Here is a 13,967-nt window from a genome sequence, read left to right as displayed (position 1 = left end):
CTATTTTTTGAGTTATAGTATGAAAATATGCTGTATATATAGAAAGAGATGATTACCTAAATTTGGTAGTAGATAACTCATAAGCAAGTGGATTATATGGCTGTCTTTGAAAATAGAGAAAACATAAGCACATGATGAATCACATGGATTTGTCCTTCAACTAAAGATTTCAAGCCACAACATTAAGATATAGTACTTATATCATTAACAAATGAGTTGTACAACAAAATGGGATGCCTATTTCGATTTCAAGACCATATATTGTATCCTTTTATTAGTGTCAATCATTACTCATAGATTACGAATTAGTATATACGGGTTTATCTATCAAGGAATAGTTTTTGATGGTTGAAACAATTAGATAGGTGCATGAACATGAGTTAGCAGACATGAAACCAAGATCACATTGATTTGTCTACATATAGACCTACCACAATACGAGAATACAACCTACCAAAACACCCGATAGAAGCACTGTTATGAGCGCAAGGTCTTATGATCGTTGATGCTTTCAACAAATGAGCAAGTCCGATTGCGGATAAGTGATAACAATATGAAGAGTGATGGCTTATGGTGGCCAGTTATTGTGTGAGAAACCAACCATTTACATACATATATACTAAAACATGAGCATATAACTGCAGCCATTTCTCAGTTCTTAGCTTGTGATGATGCATTACAGATTTAGCCTTGAATTTTGACCAGCTTCGATTTTTTGTAGAGATGCATATCATTTTCAATAAAGGCAATGCAGGTACAAATTAAGACACACCATCAAATTTGAGAGTTAGGTGATGATTAATTCAAGTGGGACAATAGATTTGGATATCTGTACAGCTAGAATCACATGGTTTTGCCTTCTACACATTGGTCCTTTTTATTAAAAAAAGTAAATAATAATAATGTGTGATCCTCATATTTGGTCAAATTAAGAATATCCAAATTCTGATAAAATATTCTTCATGCTAGGCAACAAATCACAAACTTTTTCTTCAATTCAGGAAGACTTTTATACATGATTATTATAAATAGCAGCATCCTTCTCTTCTGTCATTATATATAACTTTATCCCAATTAAAAAGTAAAAAACAAAACTGCATTTTCTTGAAACACAATGAAACAAGATGATGAAAAGAGCTGAATAATGGATTAATATCTACATGTATATTCAATTAATCTAGTATTTCTGTTGGATGCATTGTTATAAGAAACTACTGTACAAAACTTTGACATTCTAAAGTCTAAACGAACACCAGCACATCATGTTCTGCTCAAGTCAGAGAGGAGATCAACGAATAGATCCTCGCTGCAAGGGATGGTGATGCCTCCCATTGGATGACTGAACCCGAATTCCTCCTCAGCCCGATGCAAAAGTTCTTGAAACGAGGAATGGTTCAAGTACGACACCGGGATCACAAAACGCTTCTTTTCAATTTCTCCAACATAGACAGCAAGGTGCCCCTTTGGGACTTCAGCCGGCCTTCTTTCACCATGGAAAGATCGTCTCAGAATTTGTCGAATGGCCATTTTTTTTTATAAAAGTGAATTCTTGATGGAAACTTTGTAAGTGAGAGCAGAGGGGCTCAAGTGTCGTATGATTTGTTTGTCGATTTTAATCCAAAAAACTTGTTGTATATATAGGCTAACGAAATCAAGAAACGACGTAACCTTTTGAAAAACTTCAAAGTTGTTAACATGTAATAAGATGTATGTGGTGTTTGTGCATCTTTGAAACAAAGCACATGAATCTGTCTATGGATAATTCCAATGATTTAGTGATGATGAAAGTGATCAAACATATTATTAGGAAGGAGTTTGTCTTGTTATGATACAACACAAGATGTCTTGTTAGATCATATAATGTAGGGCCTTATGCTCTTCAACAAACTAGCAATTCAGGCTCAGCCGAATGCTATGTTTTTGGCCGGTCTTGGTCCATGTACAGTCAAGGGTGCTGAATTCGGACCGAAAAAATATGGGCTGGTGCGATGCAAAGCCGGGTGGGGCCGGGCCTGTTTTGGAGCCTCTAGTCACAACATTAGGCACATGAATAATTACATGGTTATTTGCCTTGTGTACCATTAATTGATGCACCAACCTTATTGAATGGGGTTAAAAGAAATTACTATGATTGCTGGAAATAACAGAATCCATATATCCATCATCAAATGTTCAAATCTCAGATATGTTAAAATATGTTTTAGCCTAAAATATGAAGATGACAACCAAAAATTAGATACAAGTAATCAATAATCAATGGCATAAAATGAGAAAAGGAAGTAAAATTAGATACAAGTAATGAATTAATCAATAATCAATTGTATAAAATGATAAAAAGAGAAAAAGAGAAAAAATTTGGAGATGCGGGGGATCGAACCCCGTGCCTCTCGCATGCAAAGCGAGCGCTCTACCATTTGAGCTACATCCCCATTTGGCTAAGAATTGTATAGAAGATACAAGTATTGTATAGTTATGGATAGTCCTAACTTTATTTCACAAATGAATTTTAACGAAATCAAGAAACTCATTATATAAAATTTTAATTTAACATTAAAGCATCTTTTTTTTAACATTTGACAATAATCTTTTTCTGGATAATTACTGCATCGCCTCACCTGAAATAAAGCAAAGTGATCGCAGAATCAGTGAGGTGAACAAATCTGCAATCCTAGCCATACAGAGGAATGTGTTTCCACAAAAGGCTGTTCAACGCAATGACCAACAACAACAACAAAACTTCTTCCTCCGCTATTCAATCTCTTTACGACCTCTGCACTGAGGCTTTCACGCCTTCAGCCGCTTCTCCGCCCTCTCTCGCCGTCGTTCACAAGCTTTCTTCTTTGCTAGGTATGCTCTTCCAGAGTTCTCCTTCGATTCTTTACATGGATTTTGTCTTCTGCAACGGATATGTATACTGGTTTTCGTTCGACATGGGAGTTTCTTCATCTTAACTTTCTTCAATCTGGTTTTCAAGGCATTGAAAACCTAAATTCATCAATTTTTAGTACTTTTGTTGGGAGCCTAGATAAACAGTTATGACTCAAGGGTGTTTGGCTAAGCTTTTATTAGAGAACTTATAAGCTCCAATAGCTTATATAAGATTTTTCAAAAGCTCTTGTTATATTTGTAGGGATTATAAATTGTCAAAGTGTTTGGATAATTGAGCTCTAGAGAGGGGATTATGAGTTAGCAAGAGAAAATTGAAGGGAAATGAAGTTGGAAGAGTATATGCTGGAAATTACAAATAATAATAGGTTTATTCTATAAATTGGGTGTTGCTTATAGGATTATGAAAGATAGTTGGGGTTGATGAATTGATTTATTGGGAAGCTTATAAGGTGTTGGAGTTTAATTTCACAGTTTTGTAAGTTGTTTCAAAGCTTATTTTTCCAAACATTTCTCGATACCTTATAAGCAAGCTCACCCAAACTGCCTTGCAGTGCCTGACCCACTTAGCTTTTCTTGAGTGAGCAGTTGTGCAACCTTAATTGCTTTTAGATGGCCTCACTGTTCTGTTCTTTATTTCAGTTTTGTGCAGTTTTTCCTCTTGAAATTCTATATTTTTCTTGAGATGTGCTTCAGTAGTTATTGTTATGCATGATATAAGCTCGTAGCTGTGAGTTCTCATCCGCATTTATTAGGATTTGGGGGAATCATATAGATGCCTACTAAGCAGTGTTTTAAGTGTTTAGTGTTCACAGTTTTGCAGATATCTACCATACAACATCTCAAGTAATTGGTGGCATGTTTGCAAAATTATAAGCATACTAATTTTGCAGACACTATTGGACCTGCTGATGTTGGCCTTAGTGATGCTAGCAAAGAGGATGACAGAGGTCATGGTCCTTTTGGAATATTTTCATACAACCGAGTAGATCGCTGGTCACAACCGCTAACTTATGTGGATATACATGAAGGAAAAAATTTCACGGTATGCTTTAACTTTGTTCGACTATTGTTTGCTTTATAGCCTTGTTATGCAAGCATACAAAAGCTTTTCTTTCTTCATTCTGCTTGTGGTTTACATTGTCCAACGTCTTCATCATCTGAGTAATTTGATGTTTGAAGCCTATTGGGATTTTGCAACCAAGGTCCTTACTAATTATGTCACTTGCAGTTGCAATTTAGTGTTCTTCAATCTTTATATAATGTTGACATCAAAATGGAAACCTGAAGAGGCCGAAGAAAATCTATTTGCTTATCTCATATAATCATATTGCAAGGCTGTTATTTGGTTATCCGTTATTTTAAAGTAGTTCATTGATTGAACTTTATGGAAACCCTTAACTACTCTTTGCTAGCTATTTGTACTCCAGCACCAGCAATTTTATTCAGATTCTGGACAATTCTGCCTCATTCGTGTATAAGATTGCGGAATTGTAATCTGTTAGAACTAGTAAAATAAAGTACTTTACACTTCATATATGACTGTTTAAGCGGTTTTATGGATTTATTGCAGATGTGCATGTTTTGTTTCCCAACTTCTTCTGTTATTCCACTCCATGATCATCCCGGTATGACTGTGTTGAGCAAAGTCTTATATGGTTCCTTGCATGTTAAAGCATATGATTGGGTAGAGCCACCCCGCGTCAGAAAAATTCAGGGGACCGAGCATTCTACAGGTTTATTCCTATGTTTGATGTATCATATGTCCTTCCTGCAGATTTTTCCTGTCCTTTTGGCAATATCCTTACTTTTGAACACATTTGTTGGGCTTGGGCTCTTATGATAGGGTAAGAGGCAGAAGCAATTTGATCCAAAAAGAACTAAACCTATTTTTTAAAAGGAAATATGGAAGAACAAACACAACTCTCAGGAGGAAACTTTGCTCAAGAAAAACCAAAATCCTAGGCTAGTCTCTCTGCCACTGTGCGTTGACTATTTGTGAAATAAATAGCCCATGAGAAAACTTGTAGTGTAACTAAGAAGTAAATCAAATAACTAATAAAATAAGGGAAATATTAATGTATCAAGGTGTTGGTTTTTCCCCCTGGCAAGCATGACTTAATCTGCAATAATTACTTCCCCTCCCAATCTGCCCTGTTCTCACGGGAAACAGTGGCCATGGGAGGGGGACCAATGCTTGAGGAGGCCTCCTCACCATTGGGTTTGTATGATCAGAATCTTGAGACTAAGGCACGGAGCCTCAATGGCAAAAACCCTGCGCATGATGGTCCAGATACATGTGATAACTGACGGCAGAATGAGCCTGGAGTTGGTTGCCATAAGTTGGTGGCAAATTATGAGTGGGGTGAGGAGGTGAGGGCGACCACAATCCTGTTGATTTTGTTAATTTTCTTTACTTATGGCTGCCACTGATTGATCTTTGCCATACCGTTTCGTTCCCTTTCTCTACCACCTCCATGCAAGTCACTTTGCAGGTCGTATCAAATCTTTGGTGAGTAAAAGACTTAGAAATTATTCGAACCTGAAAAACTGATAATTATCAAATGGAAATACTGAAAGAAGAACAGAAACATACCTAAATGAGGTTTACCGAGCAGCACAAATACTGATTCCAAGAAACATCTGGAATCCTAGACAAGTCCCTCCACCATCGTGAGAGGACTATCTGTTCAACTTAGAGATCCTGCTCCCCATCTATGAGTCAACTGAAACAACATAAGCTGAATATATAAAAATAAGGAAACTAACCACAAAGAATCAAGCTGCTGGCTGCCATTGTTGTTTGGCAACATATTCTCACCAATATTTGTTCAAACTATTGTATTGGTTTGTGAGTATTTATTGGGCATTTCTGGTCGTCATAAGGTCAGCATAAACACGGTTCTTTTCATTTCGTATGTTCAGCTTAAGCTGGCAAACAAAAGATATGGGTCAAACATTAAGGTCTATCATATAGTTGATTTTGATTTAGATGGGGCAAAGGGCTTGTGAATGAATACCATCTGGATATTAAGGAAATTCAATATTTTCATATGGTTCCTACAATGATATTTTCAACTTCTAGCTTTATAATAGGTGATGGTTTCTGGAAAATTGACTGCATTTTGACAAGAGACTGGCAAAATTGCAAGGCTGTGGTATGCTGGTACATAGACATTGGATATGCTTTATTAAGCTTTGCATCCATGATCACATGGGGAAAGCTGTGTTCTTTTTCATTTATGAAGTTTCTTGCTACAAGCAATGGGATGAACCTACAAATTGCTGGTTCACCCCAATACGGCAATACCCCATTGCTTGTAGGCTACAATACCAGTCATGAACTTCACAACTTTTTTTTTTGCTGATAGCTTTGTTCTCTGTTTTAAGCTGTACAGATGTATGTGATGAAACTCACTATAACAGTATGGTAGTTGTTTTAATGATGCATTAATTTCTTTTAATGGTTGCTCAGATAAAATAGAATGTGGCGTCTTTTTCTTGGGCAAGGTCGAGTGTTATGAATATTTGTTGTTTTTCTTCAGTGTTATTCACATGGTTTTCAACTCATGTGCTATGTTTCAGTCAGACTGGCTAAATTGGTTGTAGATAAAGTTCTAACTGCACCATGTAGCACATCGATTCTGTATCCAAGGAGTGGAGGGAATCTGCATTGTTTTACTGCACTCACTCCTTGTGCAGTTCTCGACATCCTTGCTCCCCCATATGATGAATATGCCGGCCGGAGATGCTCTTACTACCGCGATTATTCTTGTTCCAGCTTCTGTAAGTAGCTTTTAGTCAAAGTTTATGCAAAACTATTGTGTTGGAATTAAAACTTCCGCGTGGAATTTGGAAGGGAGCCATGAGTACCTCATTGGATTTTGCAGCCTCTGAAGACGATCAAAGTGGTATCGAGAAAGAAGAGGAGTATGCGTGGCTTGCAGAGATTGACACACCCGATGACCTCTACATGCGCCCAGGAACTTATAATGGTCCACATATTCAAAAGTGATTCTCATTGCAAGCGTTCTTCATCCACAACAAAATGATACATCAAACTGCGCCATCTTCGGTAAATAATCCTATTTAAGCAACTAATCTATGGATTATGGTGTTGTAGTCCACATTACATGTAACTTGAAATTTATGTTAATGTACCCCTTTTGAGTTTCTAAACCTTGAACCTTAGTCCACATTTCTGACCTGTGATATGCTTTTGCTAGATTTAGTTGTTCTCCCTCATGGGTTCGGGGCATTACTGGTATCAAAGCTATATTGTTTGAAGTGTTCACGGGCTCGGTTCCGGTTTCAATCGGCCTTGAACCATTAGTTCACGGTTACAAAAGATTGGAATCTAAGTTGACCCACATATCAGTTCGAGGCCAATTTAATCTGATCTGAAATTCAGCACTAAAATTCTTTATTTTTTGTACTTACAAAGGCGAAATAAACATGGATAATAATCTACAAGAAGCATAGAATAAAATAATTGAGTATTCATACATTAATTATTTATTTGATATTGTAGTTTGAATTAAATTAAATAAGGCACCAGTCAACCTCATTTATATTACTACAAAGAAGTTGGTACTCTTGATTGAATTACTCAGTTACATACGACTTTGAGTAGTTTTTAGTACTCCATTTAGTATTTATTTCATCCAAAATTTGATTCGAATTACTCAGTTGCATACGACTTTGATCGATTACTATCTTGTATGTAGAAGGGTCATGATTTTGGGATATAATATCTCTAACATCAAAGGGTTTAATAAGTAATTTATAGTTGTATAATTTATTTTTGATTTTTTTTAATATTTGGCGTATATACCTTATTAACCTTGTTAATTTAGATTAAATGTAACCATTGTCCCTCTTTAAATGTCAAGTCAATCGTATGATATTCAATCCAATTGAACATCTAACATCTTGTGTAATTAAATCCAGCAATTGACATTAACTATTTGAGCTTATGCTTTTTCATTTCAATATTATTATTGTTATTATTATATTATAAATTAATAATTAATTAAAATTTTATAAATTACTACATCCGTCCCCCAAATTTTGACACATTTCATTTTTTACCATTTTTGGTAATTGACCACATATTCCACTAACTCATTATTACTTACATTTTATTATAAAACTAATACTCCCTCCGTCCCGGATAATTCGTCCCAGTTTTTCATTTCGGTCTGTTCCACATAATTTGTCCCATTTTACTTTTTACCATTTTTAGTAATGGACCTCATATCCCACTAAGTCATTCATACTCACATTTTATTATAAAATTAATATATAAAAGTATGACCCACATTCCACTAACTTTTTCAACTATTTTTTCATTACATTTCTTAAAACTCGTGCCCGGTCAAAGTGAGATGAATTATCCGAGATGGAGGGAGTACTTTAAAAGTAGGACCCACATCCCACCAATTTTTTTAACTCACTTTCCGTTACATTTCTTAAAGTTTGTGCCGAGTCAAAGTGTGTCAAAATTTAGGGGGACGGAGGTAGTAATTTAAAATTATGAATCCTGCTTAGTTATTACTCCATCCGTCCCGCTTTAGCAGTCCCATTGACTTTTCTGCCCTATTTTTGTAAAAATTATAAAAAATAGTTAAAGATGAGAAATGGTAAATTAAGAAAAAGAATAATATAGAGAAGAGTCTTATCTACATTATTGTCTCTATTATTTTACCATTTCTCCACTTTAACTATTTTTTATCATTTTTACAAAAAGATGACAGAAAAGTCAATGAGACTGCTAAAGCGGGACGGAGGGAGTACTACTTATTATAGTAATACTAAAATAATTGTGATAAGAATTACTATTATCCTTATTTTTTATATTCTTAATTAGTAATTTATTTAGCAAATTTTAATATAATTTAAATTATGGATTATGGATTATTATTATTATTATTATTATTATTATTATTATTATTATTATTATTCATTATAACGTCAATAAGTTAATTGAATTTAATTAATTTATTCAAGTTTAAAATTCGAATGACCTTTCTTGATATTTTCAATCGTTGTATAAGAGCATTTCTAAGGAGAGAGGTAAATGGAGGCGTAGAGTCATATAACTACAATATTTATCTTTTCTTCATGAAAAATCATTCTCCAAGGGGAAAAGGTATTTAAGAAGGTATAATATATTTTCTCATTTTGAAGAAGTATCTTTACCCCTCCATCAATGGAAATGTAAAATCATATAACTACCATATTTGGCTTCTTTTCATGAAAAATTTTCTCCAATGAGAAAGATATTTGAGAAGTTATTACATTTTATACTACTATTATTTTATTTTTTTAAATGATAGTACATTTTTTCTTTGAAATGTATTACTTTTTTTAAAAGTATAATTCAATTTTTGAGAAGGTAAATAGATAATATACATCTTTCATTTACCTTTTTATTGGAGTTGCTATAAGTAATCCACTGAAAATGGAGTATTTGATAATTTGATGTAATCTTACCGCCTGAAATTAATACTCCACTCCTAATTCCTTACAAACGGTTGTTGTAACTTGTATTTAAGAGGTACTTTAATCCTTTAATCAAAAAATTAAATATAAACAATAAAAAATAAACGTGGTGATATCCATAATTTAGGAAGTTTAGGATAATTATAGTGAAGGAATTGCGTAGGATCGTAGGTGTAAAGTTTGGGGTTATGTAGATAATTTCTTAATTATTAACGATATACTCCAAATTATTTAATTAAAAATAGTTGGACTTGGTAACATTCAATTGGTCCAGCATATCTCTCAATCTTCATAGTGATTAAGCATTAATCTCGGGAACTGATGACTTCACCATTATAATATGCTGATTGCCAACTGAAGTATGCAATAAACTTGCTAAATCCATTTCCTTTCTCTCCTTCTTCCTATCTTTCCGGTCGAGCAGACACCGCCGTCGCTCTACGGCAGCATCGCCATGTTTCGAATCGGCCAAAGGCTGTTTCGAATTCAATCAAAAAGGTGAAATTAATTTCAATGCAAACGCGGTATTGAGCTGTGAGAGCTATGAGTTTTATTTGTTCTGTATTTTGTTGATACACTTTATTCAGAGGGCAAGCCAAGAGAAACCTTTAGAGAGCTGAGAGCTGATTGAGAAAACGTAGACATTACCCGAAATTCTTTCCTGCTCAACAAAATAATTCCACTCTATTTCTAAAATTGCTTACTATTTTATCAAAACTATGACGTTGATGATCTAATTATTTTATTTTATTTTATGGCTGTCACATGTTGAAAGCAAAAATGGCTACTTTTATTAGTAATAATAACATGTCAATAAATTTGCCATTTGATTACTGGTATTGTGAATTTTGTTGTGGCTGCAGATATGTTCATTCACTCCCCTTTGCGACTGTAAAAGCTGAGGAAGTATCGGCCTCTCAACCGGCTGAAGTGCTCAATTTAGGTACATAATTTTGGAAGGGATTGAGTTGATAATTCAGTTTTTAATAAGAATTGAGCTGATTATAATTTATCCTTAGCAGAAAAATATAGTTTGATTCTTACTTTACTAAATAATTTCCTTAATCGCCTATGTACAATGTAGTGCTATTGTTATTAGAAATGGAATTAGTAGTTCATGTGGATGTGTTAGTAAGACAATGTCGTGGTTGTTTTCCTTTCCAGTGCAGGGAAGTTGGACAAGATCTTCGACATGGAATACCATCCCAGATCCTCTGAATGGTGAATCTTTCATTAAAGTTGCTGAAGTGAATCAGAAAGAAATAAAGGCAGGCTCACAACCTCCCCTTTCTTGTGTACCTTTTGTATCTTAATTTAGTAAGTGAGGCATTAGTGTGGTGAAGTCGGATTCGTATCCTAGATAATCTGAATTTATTGAAGTATCTCCCTTGAAAATGTTCTTGTCATTGTTAATATTTTGCAGCCTTTTGTGGAGAGCTTGGCACAGTGCCCCAAACATGGTTTACACAACCCATTCAAAGCACCAGAAAGGTTAATCGTTGACATCATTATCTTCGAGTTTGGTCTTTTTTCTTCCGCAGTTTCATGCTATAGTATTCAGACTTGTTCTTATCTTCGCCTTTACGTAGACTTCGAGTAGCTGTTTTGTTTCACTTACAACCTTCTTTTTACTGAAACTAACATAAAAACAACTTGCGTCTCAGGTACCTCATGCTTGGAGACGTTACAACAAAAGCAGCTCACAAGCTGGCCCTACCCGAGGTTAAGTCTAACTCGAAGAAGATCTAATGTAACATGTAAGTTAACCAATGACTTCTCATGATCATTTTTTTGTTTCTAGGTCTCTGACTTCTTTGCCAAGCTGATACAAAGGGTGTCTCCAAAAAGTTACCAACAAGCTTTTATGGAAGTTTTTGTCACACAGAAGTTTTTGGAGAACTTTTGTGGTGATCAGGTACCGCAGTGATCCCACGATTGAGACTTAATAATTAATAAGTTTCACATTTTGAAATGTGTGACTGAGGCTTTATCTGGTTCATTCGACACTGGCAGGTTCGGTTCCTGGCTAGGTCATTTGGAGTACCTGGGAATCATCTAGGTCAGCAAAGTCATGGTTTTAGGTGGCCATATGGCCCGGTGAGTCCTACTTTTTCCTTTATTGAATCACAATAAATATATATAATTTTTGTTAACTAAGCGTTATGCTTAGCTGATTTCTGCAGGTTGCAATAATCACTCCTTTCAATTTCCCTTTGGAGATTCCACTTCTTCAGTTGATGGGGGCGCTTTATATGGGAAACAAGCCACTTCTTAAAGTTGATAGCAAGGTAAGGGGTAACATATATTGTGACTGGCATAAATCTCAACTTGTTTTGGGGATAGGAATAATCTGGAGTTAGTGGTCCTTGTATGTAGTTTTAGCTACTGTCTCTTTGATTCTCTATGTATCAATTTCAGATCCCTTGGCTATCTTCAACTAGTAATTTGTTTCTTTACACATTTGTAGGTGGCTATTGTTATGGAACAAATGCTACGTTTGCTCCATGCTTGTGGGTTGCCTTTGGAGGACGTTGACTTCATAAACTCGGATGGAGTTACTATGAACAGAGTTCTCATGGAGGTATATGCTAGTGAGAGAACCACAAGAACTTTCCTTATGCTCTTGTTCAATCGACATATATAATAAGATCACATGTGTGTGTGGATATTCCGTTGTTGGTTACTGAGAATGTTAAAGCTTTTGCAAGAGAAATAATTGCTCAATTGTTTTTTGCCATATGCTTTTATAAAAACATTTTATATTAGCAACTGTGTTATCTTTAATATACCTTGTTATTAGGGAAAACCACGCATGACTCTCTTCACCGGTAGTTCGAGGGTAGCAGAGAAATTAGCTATTGATCTCGGTGGGCGTATTAGAGTTGAAGATGCGGGATTCGACTGGAAGATTCTTGGGCCTGACGTACAAGAGGTTTTAAAACTTAATATACATTTTTGTGCTTCCAAACCCAAACTTTGCACTTTACCATACAAAGTTTAAGTCTTTAAGTATTTTGGATATTGTGTTTTTGTTTTCTAGGAAGACTATGTTGCTTGGGTGTGTGATCAAGATGCGTACGCATGTAGTGGGCAGAAGTGCTCAGCACAATCGATTCTATTCATTCACGAAGTAAGCACCAATGAGTCTTCTGTTCGTAACTTTTGTTGTTGACCTTTAATGTTGTACTCCTATGTATATTATGGTGATCTTATTTATGCTAAACCATTGTAAAAACTGTGTGATGATACTTAAACTTCAAGATCACCTTTTACCTGTTGAAAACCACTATCTTTTAACTATTTAAGTCTTCAACAGAATTGGGGTAAAAGTTCTTTCTTGGAGAAGTTACGCGGTCTTGCTGACAGAAGGAAGTTGGAGGATCTTACCATTGGCCCTGTTCTTACTGTAAGTACTTGCCTTCCCCATTCATCTCTTTTTTCTCTACACTTGTTTCCTATACTCAGTTATCCGATTAAAAGTTGCTATACAAAACCTTTGGTAGATTTTTCTCGAATTTCAGCACTAACAATATTGTTTCAATTTCTTACAAGGACAAGTTGGTTATATTTCTTACAAAGACGAGTTGGTATTTCTATTGCTAATGTGTATGTGTTGTGTGTTCCTATTTGCAGGTGACAACTGAAGTGATGCTGGATCACTTGAACAAACTACTTAAGATAAATGGATCAAAGCTTCTATTTGGTGGGGAGGCTTTACAAAACCATTCTATCCCAAAAGTATATGGTGCCATTAAACCTACCGCTGTGTTTATTCCACTTGAAGAAATATTAAAGGAAGAAACCTATGATCTGGTAACAGAAGAAATCTTCGGTCCGTTCCAGGTAAAATAACATTTCGATAACTAAGCCAAAGAAATCTTCGGTCCGTTCCTGCTTGATTGGTTTACACGTATCCATGTAGTCATAGATGCTTTGACTCGTATTCATACATATCACCATTCACAGGTTGTCACAGAATACAGACAGAATCAGCTCGCATTGGTACTAAATGCACTTGAAAGAATGCATGCACATTTAACTGCTGCAGTTGTTTCTAATGATCCTTTGTTTATACAAGTAAGACTAAATTTATTACTACTATTTTCGAATCATTCTTCTTGACTTTCCTTATCATATAACTAATTTATTTTTCTTCTATTAATTTTTGTAGAAAATAATTGGAAATTCGGTTAATGGGACTACATATGTTGGATTGAGAGCAAGAACAACAGGAGCTCCACAGAACCATTGGTTTGGCCCTGCTGGAGATCCAAGAGGTGCTGGAATCGGAACTCCAGAAGCAATAAAACTCGTTTGGTCATGCCATAGAGAGGTCATTTACGACAACGGTCCAGTTCCACAAAATTGGAGCACCCCACAGCCAACTTAATTTAAATCGTATGTCTATCATCTTAACAACTACTCACGATACTTGTTTTATTTAATTGATTCAGTTAGCATCACAAGTTTGGTTATTGTCTCTTTTGCATCTCATTATGTTGTGGGTTTGATTTTAGGATGTTTATTGTCTTTTGTGTCTCATCATGCTGTGTGGTAAATAGGAATGGCTATAAAAG

At 35.2% G+C, this 13,967-nt stretch overlaps 3 protein-coding genes and 1 non-coding gene across 5 annotated transcripts; 2 read left to right on the top strand and 2 right to left on the bottom strand.

The window, feature by feature from the left end:
- Window positions 1–1,110: 1,110 nt before the first annotated feature.
- LOC125191137 (auxin-induced protein 15A-like) lies at window positions 1,111–1,587 on the bottom strand. Its single transcript, XM_048088613.1, has one exon. It carries the CDS (start codon window positions 1,525–1,527, stop codon window positions 1,261–1,263), a length of 267 nt encoding a protein of 88 aa, XP_047944570.1. The 5' UTR covers window positions 1,528–1,587; the 3' UTR covers window positions 1,111–1,260.
- A 769-nt stretch (window positions 1,588–2,356) lies between these two features.
- Window positions 2,357–2,429, bottom strand: TRNAA-UGC. The gene has a single exon. It is a non-coding gene; the product is annotated as a tRNA-Ala (tRNA).
- Window positions 2,430–2,594: 165 nt separating this feature from the next.
- LOC125188894 (plant cysteine oxidase 3) lies at window positions 2,595–7,065 on the top strand. 2 transcript variants are annotated; one of them, XM_048085985.1, is made up of 5 exons: window positions 2,595–2,847; window positions 3,780–3,931; window positions 4,460–4,622; window positions 6,472–6,672; window positions 6,746–6,884. In XM_048085985.1, exons 1-5 carry the CDS (start codon window positions 2,685–2,687, stop codon window positions 6,781–6,783), a joined length of 717 nt encoding a protein of 238 aa, XP_047941942.1. In that variant the 5' UTR covers window positions 2,595–2,684; the 3' UTR covers window positions 6,784–6,884. The 2 variants fall into 2 exon arrangements, with proteins under 2 accessions (XP_047941942.1, XP_047941941.1); XM_048085984.1 differs by having other exon boundaries at window positions 2,601–2,847; window positions 6,777–7,065.
- Window positions 7,066–9,721: 2,656 nt separating this feature from the next.
- LOC125188892 (probable aldehyde dehydrogenase) lies at window positions 9,722–13,932 on the top strand. The gene is made up of 15 exons (XM_048085982.1): window positions 9,722–9,888; window positions 10,254–10,333; window positions 10,555–10,658; window positions 10,814–10,881; window positions 11,055–11,112; window positions 11,192–11,305; window positions 11,404–11,487; window positions 11,574–11,678; window positions 11,858–11,971; window positions 12,191–12,322; window positions 12,431–12,520; window positions 12,707–12,796; window positions 13,024–13,233; window positions 13,357–13,467; window positions 13,562–13,932. Exons 1-15 carry the CDS (start codon window positions 9,845–9,847, stop codon window positions 13,778–13,780), a joined length of 1,623 nt encoding a protein of 540 aa, XP_047941939.1. The 5' UTR covers window positions 9,722–9,844; the 3' UTR covers window positions 13,781–13,932.
- Window positions 13,933–13,967: the final 35 nt, after the last annotated feature.

The sequence above is a fragment of the Salvia hispanica genome, chromosome 5 (assembly GCF_023119035.1).
Source record: "Salvia hispanica cultivar TCC Black 2014 chromosome 5, UniMelb_Shisp_WGS_1.0, whole genome shotgun sequence".
NCBI classification, from domain to species: domain Eukaryota; kingdom Viridiplantae; phylum Streptophyta; class Magnoliopsida; order Lamiales; family Lamiaceae; genus Salvia; species Salvia hispanica.
This window is presented reverse-complemented; position numbering and strand designations above follow the sequence as displayed.

Bases quoted from the DNA above. Each gene is read 5' to 3' on its own strand.
- LOC125191137 (XM_048088613.1), bottom strand. From the start codon at position 1,527: ATGGCCATTCGACAAATTCTGAGACGATCTTTCCATGGTGAAAGAAGG.
- LOC125188894 (XM_048085984.1), top strand. From the start codon at position 2,685: ATGTGTTTCCACAAAAGGCTGTTCAACGCAATGACCAACAACAACAAC. The intron at 2,848-3,779 runs GTATGCTCTTCC...CTAATTTTGCAG, and splicing joins CAAGCTTTCTTCTTTGCTAG to ACACTATTGGACCTGCTGAT. The intron at 4,623-6,471 runs GTTTATTCCTAT...GCTATGTTTCAG, and splicing joins GGGGACCGAGCATTCTACAG to TCAGACTGGCTAAATTGGTT.
- LOC125188892 (XM_048085982.1), top strand. From the start codon at position 9,845: ATGTTTCGAATCGGCCAAAGGCTGTTTCGAATTCAATCAAAAAG. The intron at 10,882-11,054 runs GTTAATCGTTGA...CTTGCGTCTCAG, and splicing joins CCATTCAAAGCACCAGAAAG to GTACCTCATGCTTGGAGACG. The intron at 12,521-12,706 runs GTAAGCACCAAT...AGTCTTCAACAG, and splicing joins CGATTCTATTCATTCACGAA to AATTGGGGTAAAAGTTCTTT.